The sequence below is a fragment of the Lynx rufus genome, unplaced genomic scaffold (assembly GCF_022079265.1).
Source record: "Lynx rufus isolate CCGP_SWC_20201006 ecotype Redwood Valley unplaced genomic scaffold, mLynRuf1.p SCAF_7, whole genome shotgun sequence".
NCBI classification, from domain to species: Eukaryota; Metazoa; Chordata; class Mammalia; order Carnivora; family Felidae; genus Lynx; species Lynx rufus.
In genome coordinates, this window is record NW_025814889.1 from 89,564,633 (window position 1) to 89,579,666 (window position 15,034).

General features: G+C 42.9%; 1 protein-coding gene across 1 annotated transcript in view; it reads left to right on the forward strand.

Moving 5' to 3' along the window:
- The window catches only part of SRGAP1 (SLIT-ROBO Rho GTPase activating protein 1), a 285,747-nt gene extending 274,121 nt beyond the window's left edge, over positions 1-11,626 (forward strand). The window contains exons 19-22 of the mRNA XM_047066296.1: positions 173-353; positions 1,810-1,944; positions 2,082-2,421; positions 6,369-11,626. Coding sequence (XP_046922252.1) covers positions 173-353; positions 1,810-1,944; positions 2,082-2,421; positions 6,369-6,746 — 1,034 coding nt within the window. The 3' untranslated portion in view covers positions 6,747-11,626. The remainder of the gene's footprint in view (positions 1-172; positions 354-1,809; positions 1,945-2,081; positions 2,422-6,368) is intronic.
- Positions 11,627-15,034: the final 3,408 nt, after the last annotated feature.

Consider the following 15,034-nt stretch of genomic DNA (forward strand, 5'->3'; position numbering starts at 1 on the left):
CTTTTAACAGCCTTATTTTGTCCTGCATTGATGATTTGTTCATTACCTTGTTCAGTCTGGATATTTAAATGGCCGTGTTTATTGCCAAGGCCTCATATGGAACTTTCACATAGTGTTTCATGCTCTTCTAACAGCTCTGGTCCCTCTTTGTTTTCCGGTGTGTTCTTTGTAGAATGTGAGCCAATAGAAGCGATAGCCAAATTTGACTACGTTGGGCGATCCGCCAGAGAACTGTCCTTCAAGAAGGGCGCCTCCCTGCTGCTGTATCACCGCGCGTCTGAGGACTGGTGGGAAGGAAGACACAACGGCATTGATGGGCTCGTGCCTCATCAGTACATAGTGGTGCAGGATATGTGAGTAGTGCCAGCTTCTACTGCCAAGTGCTCCCATCAGAAGATTCCAGCCACTGTCCTTAAACTGACCTTGGTCTTTCAGGAACAGAGCAGAAGGGATCGCAGAGCCCAGACCTCTGAGCTGGGAACAGTTCTTTGCCTTGCTATTGGGTCTTTGCTAACGGTCCTTCAGGACCAGCAGGTTTTCATTTTGTAAACACCACCAGGAGGTTTGGAGCAAAGGCTAGGGAGAGATGCCTTTTGAAACTTTCAGGCTCTTAGAAGAATAATCCTTGCAGAGAATAGCTTTAAGAGCTGTAGTAACCACTGCTGGTTCCAAAACCAGAGGTTATCATCTCTTGCTGTCTGACCACTGTTTCAATTCAGATTCCCCAGAGGGAAGATACTGACCTAAAGTCTAAAGAGAATCATCTCCAGCCTTCTTCTTCTTCTTTTTTTTTTAATATTGCTGTAATTTTTTTAATGTTTATTTATTTATTTTGAAAGAGAAAAGAGAAAGAGTGCAAGCAGAGGAGAGGCAGAGAGAGAGGGAGAGAATCCCAAGTGGGCTTCAGACTGTCAGCACAGAGCCTGACATGGGGCTTGATCTTGGGAACCATGAGATCATGACCTGAGGTGACCAACTGAGCCACCGCTGCACCCCTGCTATAATTTTTGGGGAGGTTTATTTATTTATTTTGGGGATGGGTGACAGAAAGAGAGGGAGAGAGAGCCAAGCAGGCTCTGCACAGAGCCCAGTAGTGCAAGGCTTGAGCTCACAAACCATGAGATCATTACCTGAACCAAAATCCAGAGTCGGATGCTTAACCACCTGAGCCACCCAGGCACCCCTTAATATTGCTATAATTTAAAAATATTTAAAGAGATGAGAAGATGCTTATAACGTATTAAGTAAAAGAAACAGGTTGCAAAATTATATGTACAATATAATTCCTATTTTGTGAATATATTTCCTAGTACAGCAATTTAAGAGCAGTTTTTCAAGGGAAAGAGAAATATACCACATGAAATGCCTATTATGATTAAATCATTCAACCTAATTTTAGAGATGTTAAAATGTGTCTCGGAATCCAAGAAATATTATGTGCATTCTATACAGACATGCAGTGATATGTATCTAAGCCCCATAAACATATAAGTAACTATAGTATAAATACCATACATATATATACAGACATCATAGATATGTACCCAGGCATAGATAAAAAGTATAGAAGGATATTTTCTAAAGTTCTAGCAGTAGTTGTGTCTGGTTGTTACGTCCTATTATGGGTGATTGTGATACTGCTCTTTTTTGTATATCTGAATCTTCCACTTTACCAATGAAACTGTATTATTTTTATAACGAAAAAGTCGTGTTGGTAAGAAAGACTTATAATACATAAATGCCATCACTTATTTTTTTGTTCCCATTCATCTAGCAAAAGACCCTCACTCTTGCTTCTCATTGTTTCAGGGATGATACGTTTTCAGACACTCTGAGCCAGAAAGCTGACAGTGAGGCCAGCAGTGGGCCAGTCACTGAAGACAAGTCTTCATCCAAGGACATGAACTCCCCAACAGACCGTCACCCTGACGGCTATTTAGCCAGGTAGGTGGAATCTGATCGTCAAGCTGCTGAACCTCCACTTTTCCAAGGACTTTGAGCAGCCACAGGACCCGCAGCTTTGTGGTATTACCCAGTGTGATAAGCTCTCCTATTTTCTCTCTCTTTTTGTGTATGTCTAGACAGAGAAAAAGAGGAGAGCCACCCCCTCCAGTAAGGCGTCCTGGCAGGACCAGCGATGGCCATTGTCCCCTCCACCCCCCACATCCTCTTTCCAACTCCTCCGTTGACCTGGGGTCCCCAAACTTGGGCAGTCACCCCCGGGGCCTGCTGCAGAACCGTGGCCTCAACAATGACAGTCCTGAGAGGAGACGCCGGCCCGGCCATGGGAGCTTGACCAATATCAGCCGACACGACTCCCTCAAGAAGATCGACAGTCCTCCTATTAGAAGGTCCACATCATCAGGGCAATACACAGGCTTCAATGACCATAAGCCATTGGACCCAGAGACGATCGCTCAGGTAGGATGCATTTAATGGAATGGTGCATGCTGTGTACCTGGAGTATGATGAAGGAGGTATGCAGGATTTCCTTTTTGTAGCCATGTTGTTTTGTACAGAACCAGCTAAAGAAAACAAAAGAAATGAGCTCCTTCTTTAAAGCCTGACTAAGGGTCTCTTTAGAAGAACCATTTGTTACTGGAAGGACCCAAGTGATCAGGTTCATATTGATTTAAACAGAAACATGGCAGAAATGTAGGACCCATGGCATTTAAACACATCATTGCTAAGTAGTTAGAAAAGTCTGGAGAAGAATAATAATGAAGAAGGACTGGCCCTACTGGATCCTGAATGCGTGCCAAAGATAATAAAATAGACAAATTGATAGAAAGAATGGAGAGCCCAGAAATAAATAAATGTTAGTGTATGATAAATATGACCCTTTCAACTTAAGACAAACAATGGATTAGTCAATAAATAAATGGAGAAATAATGGTTAGCTGTTTGAAGAACATCAAGTCTGAATCCTATGTCATTGTTTACTTCTCAACAGTTAGTACAGAGGACTTTGTAGTTTTTTTTTAATGATTAGAATTGACAGAGTGAGGGTGAAACAAAATTAATGGCTTTTCCATCATTCTGCCATTTTTCCTCTAGTGGTTTTTTTTTCCCCCAGCATAGGCCATCAGAAAATATGGTTAACACCAATAACAAAAGAGGTGAATAGATTCAGGGTTTGCCATTTTAATCTAAAGCATCTTCTATCTATCTGAAGCTTAAAGGCAAACTAAATTAATCAAAAAAGAGAGTGAATGAGAAAAAAAATGAAACAAACATGGGGAAGTATTTAAAATGGATTATTTTTAATAAAGAGTATCCAAGGAGACCTGCACTGATGTGACAAATCTCCAAGCTATTTTCACTGTCCTAACTAAAGAAAATTTTGGATGTAAATTAGATTGTGAGGGGTTTAATGTGTTTTTTAAAAATTAAACCAATTTTAAATGTACAACAGTTTCTCGGTAAAAATCAAAAAGACTTGACCTTTTGGTTTTTCTCTGTTTGAAGTACCATACAGGGCCCGTTGAGATCTATACAGAACCAGCGATATTTGATTACAGCTGAGTTTAACGATTTGAGAAATCTGTAACTTCACTGCTTATAATAAGCAGGTGAAACAGGATGTAGGGAGTTAGGAGCTTGGGGGTGGGAAGGCATAACAACATCTATTTAACCCTTTTGCTTCTAGAACCAAGAAATCCTTTTATTGTAAATCATTAAAACAGAACTCAACAGATAAACCAGGCTCTCTGCGATCTCTCTGGGGCAAATACTTGTGTAAAAAAAAAAAAAATCCATATGTTTAGCATCAAATAGAAATCACATATGAAAATAATCACTTGGAAAGTGATGTCATCCTCACAAAATGGTCTCCAGCTGTGTCCTTTATTTTCTCTTTCCATCTCATCTTCAGATTTTCCCATGAGAACAAGTAAGCCCGCCATCATGGCGTTCATACCAAAAACATGCAGATTCTCTTATTAAACAAATCAGTGGAGTCCCTGATGGGGCTTGTTTTAAAACGACAATATCCATATGTGGTCACTGTATCTTGGTTTATTCGTTAAGCAAACCTTTATTGAGCACTTACTGTGCGCCAGGTCCTGTGCTAGGCTTTATGAAGCAACGTTAAATCAATAGCCAGCTGCTTTCCAAAGGTGCTGACAAGCCTGTGAGGGAGATAGGTATGGAAATCAATTACCATTACGCACCGCCGTAAGGGTTATGCTCCAGGTGAGCGAAAGAAGCCCTGGGAGGGGCGCCTGGGTGACTCAGTCGGTTGAGTGTCCAACGGATCTCTCGGTTCGTGAGTTTGAGCCCCGCTTTGGGCTCTGTGCTGACAACTCAGAGCCTGGAGCCTGCTTCAGTTTCTCTCTCTCTCTCTCAAAAATAAATAAACATTAAAAAATTAAGCAAACAAAAAAAAGCCCTGGGAGAGTAGAGAATAGACATGTCAGTCAGACTAGGGCAGTGGTTCTTCACCCCATCTGTCTCACACAACACTCCGCCTTTGGGGTTTGCGTATACGAAAAATCACATGATGTAAAATTGTCCATCTTAACCATTTTTAACTCTAGAGTTCAGTAAACTATATTCACATTTTATGAAACAGATCTCCAGAACTTTTTCATCTTGGAAACCTGAAAACCTATACCCACTGAAGAACAACTCTCCTCTCTCCCCTCCCCCTCAACCTCTGGCCACCGCCATTCTACTTTCTGCTTCTATGAGTAGGGGACTACCTCATATAAATGAATCAGGCAGTATTTGTCTTTTTGTGACTGGCCTCTTATTTCACTTAACATAACGTCCTCAAGCGTTATCCGTATCGTACCGTGTGGCAAGATGTCCTTCTTCTTTAAGGCTGAATGATATTCCATTGACGTATATACCACATTTGGCTTCTCTATTCATCCATCAGTGGAGCACAGTCTACTTTTTTGAAACATATATTTTGTAATTCCCTCTTTACCATCTGAAATACATTGATAGATGATATACCTAATTTGAAAAAAACATATGAAGCTCTAAATATAATATAAAAAAAAAACAAGGAAATAAATACTAAAACAATTAAATGTATTTCAGTTAATGCTTGACTACACTGGAAAACAATGGACGTAGTAAGGTGCTTTCATCTACATATATAATCCATATAAATCTCATATAAATACAACAATTAAAAATGTGTTTTGATCAGGGCACCTGGGATGCTCAGGAGGTTAACATCCAACTCTTGATTTTGGCTCAGGTCATGATCTCACAGTTCATGGGATCGAGCCCCGCATTGGGCTCTCTACTAACAACGTGGAGCCTGCTTGGGATTCTCTCTGTCTCCCTAGCTTGCACTCCTTCTCTCCGCCTCAAAATAAATAAGTAAACATTTTAAAAATGCATATTGATGTAAGAGACGGGGCCTGGGTTCAGGTTATCGTAAACAGAATTTTCACCTACATGAATGTCTGAAGGACATTCAAAAGTTGAAGAAGGGGTGCCTGGGTGGCCCAGTTGATTGAGTGTCCAACACTTGATTTTAGCTCAGGTCACGATCCCAGGGTTGTGGGATCGAGCCCCGCGTCGGGCTCCGTGCTGATCGTGGAGCCTTCTTAGGATTCTCTCTCTCTCGCTCCACCCCTCTCCCCTGCTCATCCTCTCTCTTTCAAATTTAAAAAAAACAAAAACAAAAAAAAAACGGCAAACAAGATGCGGGATAATTCATTGCATATAAACTATCCAGGACACTGCAAGATATCTAGTATACACGACCTCTGCCCACCAAGTGCCAATAATGCCACCCCTTTATTGTGACGTTTAAACACACACACACCATATCACAAAAATGCCCTCCTGCAGGGCGGGACCTCTTCCAGTGAGACCATCGGACAGGAGCATCAGGGGAAAGCCTAAACTGAATTTTGAAGAACTGCTAGGAATTAGCCAAGTACATAGTAAGTGCCCAAAATTATTTGTTAAATCAGTGAAAGAAGCCTGGTTTTCAATCCCATTCCCATTTATTTCTTGAGAAACTGTAGCAGTTGTCAACTGAAGTTGACAGTAGCAGTTGACTGTAGCAGACAACTGAAGTTGTCTTTTGCCATAAGCTGGAATAGAATTCTGTATAATCAGTCAGCACATAAGGTGGAAATCACCAGAAGGCTACCTAGCACCTTAGAACGGCAGATGTCTGATACACGGCTGCAGGCACCGTGGCATCTTGGTTCTCCTGAACATGCAGAGCCTAAACAGTCGTGTGAGATGCCATCATCATGCGTATACGTTCCACAGACTGTGAACTTAACACACGATTGCTTTTGCTGGCCTGTCTGCTTTGAGCTGAAGTGTGTGTGCTTCTATACATTAGTGCGAACTTATCAGTCTGTTCTGCCTCTCTGGTGATTTGTCAACAGGATATTGAAGAGACGATGAACACTGCTTTGAACGAACTCCGAGAACTGGAGAGACAGAGTACCGCAAAGCACGCCCCCGATGTGGTGCTGGACACCTTGGAACAAGTGAAGAACGCGCCCACCCCCGCCACGTCCACAGAGTCTCTCAGCCCTTTGCACAACGTTGCCTTCAGGAGCTCCGAGCCTCAGATCCGACGCAGCACGAGCTCCTCCAGCGACACAATGAGTACTTTCAAGCCTATGGTGGCACCCAGGATGGGTGTGCAGCTAAAGCCCCCAGCCCTTCGGCCAAAACCTGCCGTTCTTCCAAAAACAAACCCTACCGTGGGACCGGCCCCACCTTCCCAAGGTCCAACAGACAAGTCTTGCACGATGTAAACTCCAGATGAGCAAGGTCCTCTGGGGCGGTGATTTAAGAAACAAAACAAAAAACAGATCATTGACAAAAGTCAGTGATCCTTAACTTTCCTTAGTTTTGTGCTTATAACTGGAGATTTTTGGCTTTTCTATGTTCTTGAATGTAATGTCGGAGACTAGCTAAATTAACACGGGCATTTGTATTTTGTAATTTTCTTCCTTTTTTCTTAGTAACTGGACATATGTCATTTTAAAGACAATAGAAACACTTAGATTTACTTGAAAATCCAATGCTGCACCATTTGTCACGAAGGCCACACCACTCTGCTCTCCGCGTCGTTCGGCGCTTCAGGTTTAGTGTAGCCTGGGTGAGTCGGAAATGTCTGGATCCAAAGGCACAAGCGTCTGAAGTCCCAGGCCGTGGAGTATAACCAGTGTTGGTCTGTGGCGCTTGGGGGGAATGGCTGGAAAGTGGTAACGGCATTGTTGGGTAGCTGACAGCGAGTACCTCTGAGTCCGTGCAGTGGGACGAGGTCCCACTCGTGCCCAGGCTTGCAGTTGTCACGGTGGGACGTGCCCAGTTGGACTCTCAGCCCACTGCCTGAATGAGTTGCATGGTTGCCCCTTTCATACGAGTCACTTCCCTGGGTCCGGATTAAAAGCTCAGAGGAAGGGGTCGGACCCTCTGCAGTTACTTCTTGAACGGAACCTAGAAAAGGGGAAAGCTAATCCTCCAGAGCTATCGATGTGACTCCTTCCTCAAGCCTGGTCAGGCCCCCGAAGACTTCCAGGTCCGTCCTCTGCATTCACAAAGGACTAGAACAGTCTAATTGTAAAGACTTCCTGGTTATACTCCTCCACAAGTTCCTTCAGAGGTCTGTTACAAACTGCCTAGAAAATACTTCCAGCTCCCTTAAACCCCTGTGTTCTCCTGTGGAAATGGAGAACGCGGGCAGCACACAAGTCCTTGGTTCGCTCAGCCTTCTCTCCCGACTAAATGACCTCGGTTCCTTTAAACCCGATACAGAGGCTTGATGACCCTAAGGTGACTCCCCAGCTCTCCTCTCCCATTGGCCTCTTTGAGCCAACCAAGAACTGGCTGTGGTACTGGAGTAAGAGCCATGCTGGCCAAGGTGGGGGTGGGGGGGTCACATGGTTCCAGGAGGAGTTCCTTCCAATTTTGCACCCTGGAACCATGACTTTTTTCTTTTCTTTTCAGGTGGTCTCAACATAACCCAGATAGTCAGGTGAGCTCCGTAAGGTACCCTCTTTCTCTGACATCCTGGCACAGAAACCATTTTCTCTGTGTTTTCCCACTGTCTTAAAAAGGTTGCTTTGAATTCAGCTGTTTTTACTAAGGTACAAATCACCACTCCTGCCAGCAGCAGCTTATATCGTGTGTAAACCTATGAGCATGTTTTCTGCTCTGACCTTGAACTTAATGGTAAAGAGAATTTTTTTTTTTTATATATAAATGGGTGGCCCAGAACTAACCCCTCTCGACCACCATTGATTTCCTTCTAGCTTTGGTTTCAAACTGGAAGCCATATGCCTGCCCACCTAAGAGTTGCGCAGTATGGACTTGAATCTGTTAGCCCGCTGGTGAATGCCTCAGGCAGGAAAGAATGAGGATCTGTACTAAAAAATCAAGATCATTCCTGGGATCTCTCCCTCAGTTTGCCAGTCTAATCGTTGTAATGCAGAGAGAGATTAAATTAATGACATAGGGTTACCTTTCAAAGTCACACTTCTGATTGCCAGCCATTGGCCTAATTTCACAAATGGATTGAATCGAGATTTTTTTCCCAAGTATCCAGGTATGGTAAGCTTTTAAATCTTTGAGGTTTCTGAAGCATCCGTTTTGCCCATTGTCAAAACGATGCCCAGTTCAGCATCTTCTCTACCCCCCTGCCATTTCCCTTGAGCTTTAGTGGTCCTTCATCAACTTTAGACACCATGGAGACTCAGCCAGGATTGAGCTCTGAGTAGCACTAACCCTTTTAAACAATCTTCCCAAATTCCTAGGAAATTGAAACCTTGCTGAATAACCTCCCAGTTCTTTCCAGAGTCCACTTGGGTTTCTAGTTCTCTGCTGCTAGATGGGGAAACAGAAGCCGAGAATAAAGGTGGAAGTAATGGAGGAGGAGACTTTAAATCTTTTAGAAATTGAAACGAAAAGGATTGTTAAAAACGGTTTTTCCATCGATGGTGCAAGAGTAAGATGTAAACAGAGGGTTTCAAAAGGGCAGAGGGGTGTCTTCTACAAGTTTTAACTTAGCTCTTACTCCTACAAGTTCATGTCTTCAGATTTCTCCCTGGCAGTCCTGCCCAGACTCTCCCTCTTCAGTGTTTACACCGCTGATGAAATGAGGGTTGCCTTTCCAACCACCAAATTAGGATTCTGCTCCCTTAGGTGGCTGCTCTGGGGCCTCAGAGGCTGTGCCTTCTTGCAGGAAATTTCTAATGCTCCCCCATCACTGCCTTACCCATCTCTCTCTCTTCTCCCTATACCCCTGTGACACCTTGAGGCCTTCTTTTTTTTTTTTCCCCAGTCTTTTTTATTTGTTCCAATTCCCATAGAAGGACATGACCTCACAGGGAATAAGGATTCACCTATTCTTTCTTTGTTTTGGTAAAAGTCTTCAGATTCCAAGGAGAAGACAAGGTGGCCACTTCACAGAGGATCCAAAATAACACCCTGAAAGCTCATTAAAAGCTTCTGGTGCATTCGCCTAGTGCATGGCCTTCTCTACAGCCACACATCTAGTGGGGAGGAGGGAGCATGCAAAGGGTGGGGAGGAAAGGAAGAATCCTTGAGATGTTACACCCCCAGTTTCAAGGATCATATTGTTCTTCGTGCACAGTTTGGCAAGGGGGTCATTTTGATGATGGGCAGATGATGGTTCTACAAAGATGATCAGACTCCACTTACGCAAGAATATATATTCACAGCTGATATAACTCTGTTCATGTCCCATCCATAGAACTCACTAAGTAGGCTTACAAGTTGACCTTTTGGTTTGGGTCAGGGGTATTGGGAAAGGACTGATTGATAAGAGAGAGAAAAGGTACTCCATACACATTTTCTGATGCGTGTTCTATAAATTATTTGAACCAGTCCAGTGGCCCTTTGCAGAGTTCTGTATGCATGTTTAGGGTCAACGCTATCGGTCAACCGTTTTGCACGTTTTCACACAACATAATCTGACTTTGGTGCCCCTTGAGCCATCCATAGAATAATTTAGAGCAGGCTCCCACTTAATCTACTGCAGGAAGCATGAATAGCTCTCAGCGGATGTAGAGCGAACGAGTCACATTGTATTAACCGAGTTTTCTTTGTACTCTTGCCATTCCCAAAATGGGCTTATAATTTAAGGAAAAGATAAGAGTGGGAAGGATTGTGGTCTCCCCAGCATTTGGGAATGACACGAGGTCTACAAAATGAAGAAACTTTAATGTGAAAGTACAGCCTCTAAAATTCAAAAAGCCCACACTGTATGTTAAGCAACTGGAATTTAAAAACTAAAAAAAAAAAAAAAAGAAAGTAAAGAGCCCATAGGTCTATTGAGGATTTAGAAGACTTCAGATTTGGGATCGCATTCATTCTCGTCCTGACCACAGTAGTGAGACACCGTAAAAGCGGGAAAAGCACTCGGATGAGCCTTGCTCTGAGTTGCCCATCGCTGAGGCCACAGTCCCGGAGCAATTTAGATGCAAAGGCTCATCCGTGTGGACAATAGAGCTCCCTACTCCAGACAGTCCCCTGAGCTGAAAACCAAACCTCCAGCTGGGCTGAGGTGTCAGGCTTGGTGCAGGGTGACTTTGGCACCCCTTTATTCAGATCAGTAAAACAAACTGGAAATTGAGATTTCACTTACCCTAGTATACTTTCTTTAAAAAAAAAAATAGTCTATGTGGTATAATCGAGATGGGTACCTGTATCTTTAAATTACATAGGGACTTTTGTATGTTTAAATAATTGTACCGGGTTCCATAATGCTTATCTTAGAAACTGTTTAGTAAAAGAAAATATATAAACCGTGCATTTGTGAATGCCCCCTTTAGAGCATTCATCCAAGTTCAGTGTGTAGTGTGATGGTTATTATAGATGTTTAAAGTATAGTAAGTGGCTGTGTAACAGGAGAGACTGCTAAAATTTACCTACGGAATTAAGGGTAACTCCTGCCCACGTAATTAAATCAGTATTGTCCTTTCCTGTCGGTTTGATCAATTGCAGTACTGGTAGCTTCCTGCTTGTGACTGTTACTAATCGTGTCAATGTACATCTGTAGTATGTACATGTGAAAGTGCCTTTCTATTTTAGAGGAGTTTTAGCCTTGCTCTTTACTGTCACCCCATCCACCCCTCCACTCTTGCGTCTGGCCCCCCTGCCCCAATTCCTGCCTCCCCGTCGAGCGCCCCGTCCACCCTTCCACTCCTGCTCCCAGCCCCTCTGCCCCAATTCCTACTACCTATATGAGCGGAAACTTCCTCCACGCTCTCCCTGCTTCTCTGTGTCCCGTCCTGTGCCTCGGTGCTCAGTATCGTCCGTCTTGCATCCTTGTCCGTCATCAGACTGTCTCGTTTTGCTGGTAGCCGTGACTGTGCCTTTCCCGTCCGCAGTGTCCCTGTGTCCTCCCTCCCGCTGTCTCTCTAGCTGCTGCAGCCCACGTGTCACCTGTGATCTGTGCTGCCTCCGTTACAGTTCCTCGGCTCTGAGGCAGAAATTTGGGGGGATGCTTTTACAGTTCTGGAAGAAAAGAAATGTTTTGTTAATCTGTTGTGACAATGCACTTTTATGTATAGTACTGTACATTTTGGCATGTACCATTCCAGGCTTCAATATACAGTCAGGTCTGTTCTTCATGGTGTATCTTTATAATAAATAAGATAGTTCTGGCTGCCTTTGTCTTCTCAGTGATTCTCCGTGGTGTTTTCATTCCTTTCCTTTCTTTTTCTAACCACTGTTAACCCCCTGGAGAGCTGAGTTGCATTAGATGGTGGGAAACTAACCTTTTTTTAAAAAAATGTTTCTGTCTCACTTGCATTTTTATTTGTGCACTTGGAAATGAGACTTCGTGGACAGGGCCTTGATCGTGAAGCCAGAGTTTTTCAGAGGATGGCTTGGAGACCCCTGTGCAGTAAGGAAAGGGAGAGCAAGCAAGCCTCCTAAACACTAGCCAGATTGAAACCTTTCCCTGGAAGAGGGTTCTTTGGCAGAGTAGACCTTGTCAAGGCGATCTGTGGTTTCATTCGAATATCCTGAAATGCAATCCTTAGGTAGAGATTCTGTTTAGAATGCCCCACGTGTTGGTATTTTTTTCCTTCAAACATTTTTTTTTTTTAACTAACCCTTGAGGTCTGTCAGTACATAATAAAGAGTTTTACAAAATCATTCGCAATGTACAGGATTGAATATCGGTAAGAGATGTGGAATTTTTTTTAATAACACATAAATCAAGGGGGAAAAAAAGAGTTTATTGGAGTATAAAATACAGAAAAGTGCACAAGTCATTAGTATAAGAGTTTGCACAGAGTACTACTCTCCTGCATCTACCACCTACCCAGATCAAGATCTCCAGTATCCACGGCCTACCCAGGAGATCTGGCCAGGCTTGTGCCTCTCCAGTGTAATATCTTCATGAATAACACCATGGTTTGCTTTGGCCTGTAGTTTTCACTTTCTATAAATGGCCTCATAGTATATACACTTTGTGCCTGGTTCCTTCTGTTGAAATGTTTGTGAGAGTTGTCCATGTTGTTACATATAACTAGTTTCTTCCATTTTGACTGGTGTATTGAATTCTGTTTCATGAATTTGCTCAGTATTTCTTGTATATTTCCTGATTAAACTTTGGGTGTTGGATGCAGAAATCTTTAAACATGGACAGAACAAATGAAGGGCGCCTGGGTGGCTCAGTTAAGGGTCTGACATCGGCTCAGGTCATGATCTTGTGGTTCGTGAGTTTGATCCCAGCATCGTGCTCTGTGCTGACAGTTCAGAGCCTGGAGCCTGCTTCAGATTCTGTGTCTCCCTCTTTCTCTGCCCCTCCCCCGCTCACACTCTGTCTCTGTCTCTCTCTCAAAAATAAATATTTAAAAAAAAAATTTTTTTAAACATGGACAAATGAATGGGGGGAAAGCCACCTGTTAAAGGAAATATTTTCCCACAACGTTGTGGAATGATGTTGAACTAAGCCCTTGATTGGAAGGGCCTACCCGAAAGCAGGTAGAACCATTTTAGGACCAGAGTTGGATTTAGAGGCTTCCCCACAGGAATGAATGGGCAAATCAGACTATAGGATTATTCCAGGAGAGACCCCATTATCCTGCATCACCCTCGGATCCAAAGGCCTCCACCTGCCACAACCCTCTCCATGTCCGCCTGCCTCCTCACATCCCTCACTCCAGAATTAGAGTCCCAAAATGTGGCTGCGCCTGGTTGTCAGCTCCCACTGTTCATAAGCCAGCACCTGTAAGAATATTAGCAAGGCAGAAAAAAGGACATTTTCTGGCTTTTGCCTTAGGTAGTTGGGATTCCTAATGTGGAAAATTCCCTAACCATGATCTAAAGTGCCAAAAAAAAAGTCCTGGAAAGCCAAAAACAATGGCAAATTCCATTGGCAAGTTCCATTTTATGGCCATATGTCTCCATTTGGCTTTGGGGAAATATGGTCAATATACCTTTGAAATAATCATAGTGACGTTCACGTGTTTCTACCTAGTAGAAAGCTTGCCTTTTATTAAAACAGTCATTTCATCAAGGTTAGTCTTCAACAAAAGAAGCTGGAGATCTGGGACAAGGCTGGATATCAAAATGTCCATGTGCGTGTATGTATGTGTGAGAAAGAGAGCACAAGTGAGCACTCCTCCTGGAGTCCTGAAACAGCATGCTTTGTTCAGCGTTAGTATCTTGAAGGAAGTTATGACATGATCCACAACATCTCCAGCTCTAGGATATTTGCAACCTAATTCTGGTGGCTAGTAGGCACATTCTTCATATTCATCAGCTCTCTATCGGGTGTGCCCCTGGGGGTGAATGCCTTTCTTTTGCTGCTTGGGTGTTCGGCTAATGTGAGGACTATCGATGAATTACCCTCTCAGCGATAATGCATCGTGTTAATCTTTTGTCTTTGACATACCCAGGGAATATCTTGCGTAAGAATCATGTCCCTCTAAATGAAAGTGGATGGTCATGTCTATAAGCTAGAGGAGAGGAAAGCGTCATCGATAGTCTCGTGGCATATTTGAAATTGTACAACGATGTGATACTAACTAGAAAATGAGATCTGGGGTTCTAGGCCTTTGATGGACTACATCCATTAAAAAAAAAAAAGGCAACATGATCAGGATTTGTAATAGAAGGTGTGGTCTTTGAACCAAAGATAATTATTGCATTAGTAACTGAATATCAGCAGATGCGTTTGAAGAGGGAAAGAAATTTTAAGTAAGACAAAATTGTTATCTTGTCCTAATTCAAACTCACTTATTGGACCTCATCAAATCAGCGACCCATGCCTCAGTTTCCCAAAGAGAAATAATCCACAGTGACATTTAACACATTATCTTCTAATCTTAAACGATGCCTATTTTTAGCACAGTTGAATTCATATTCTATATATACTTGTGTACCCCTGTTCGGTTTTTCTCCCTCAACGTCAGTTCACATTAGAAGTGTCAGCGAATGTGATTTTTCTTAATGGCTGTAAAATTTTCTAACATATGAACATACCGTGATGTACTTCGTCATTTTCTTATCCTTGAGTGAGCCTATTTGCAGGTTTCATTTTTTCTGTTGACTATTACGTTGTAGTGAGCAGCTCCATACACAGTCATTGTCTGCATTTTTGAACCATAAATTTAGCATGGACTCCAAAAGGTGAAAGCATTGATCCAGAGGTTGTAAGCATTCCCTTAGACTCATGACAAATGCTGCCAGAAAGACTGCACACGTTCACACTACAGCCAGCAACATGAAAGGATATGCGAGTTTAAAATAGCATCGTGTGTCCCTTTGCCGATGTAACAGGTAAATGATAGGTTCGACCTACATTCTTCGGGGTATTTGTTACGTGCACACTCACACTTCCTTCCAGAGTGAAAAGCTCCCGGTTTTACTCCCTTCTCTGTCCTAAGTGTCAGATGTATCACTGTTGTGTCAGCTGAACATCAGCCAACGAGGCTTTCCTCGGGCACCTTAAGTTTGACAGACCTAAAAACTAAAGCCACTTGCTTTAATTCCAAAATACATGCTGCTCCTCTGATTTCCGATCTGTTTTACTGACTTTTGCTCCGTGTTAACCTCATTC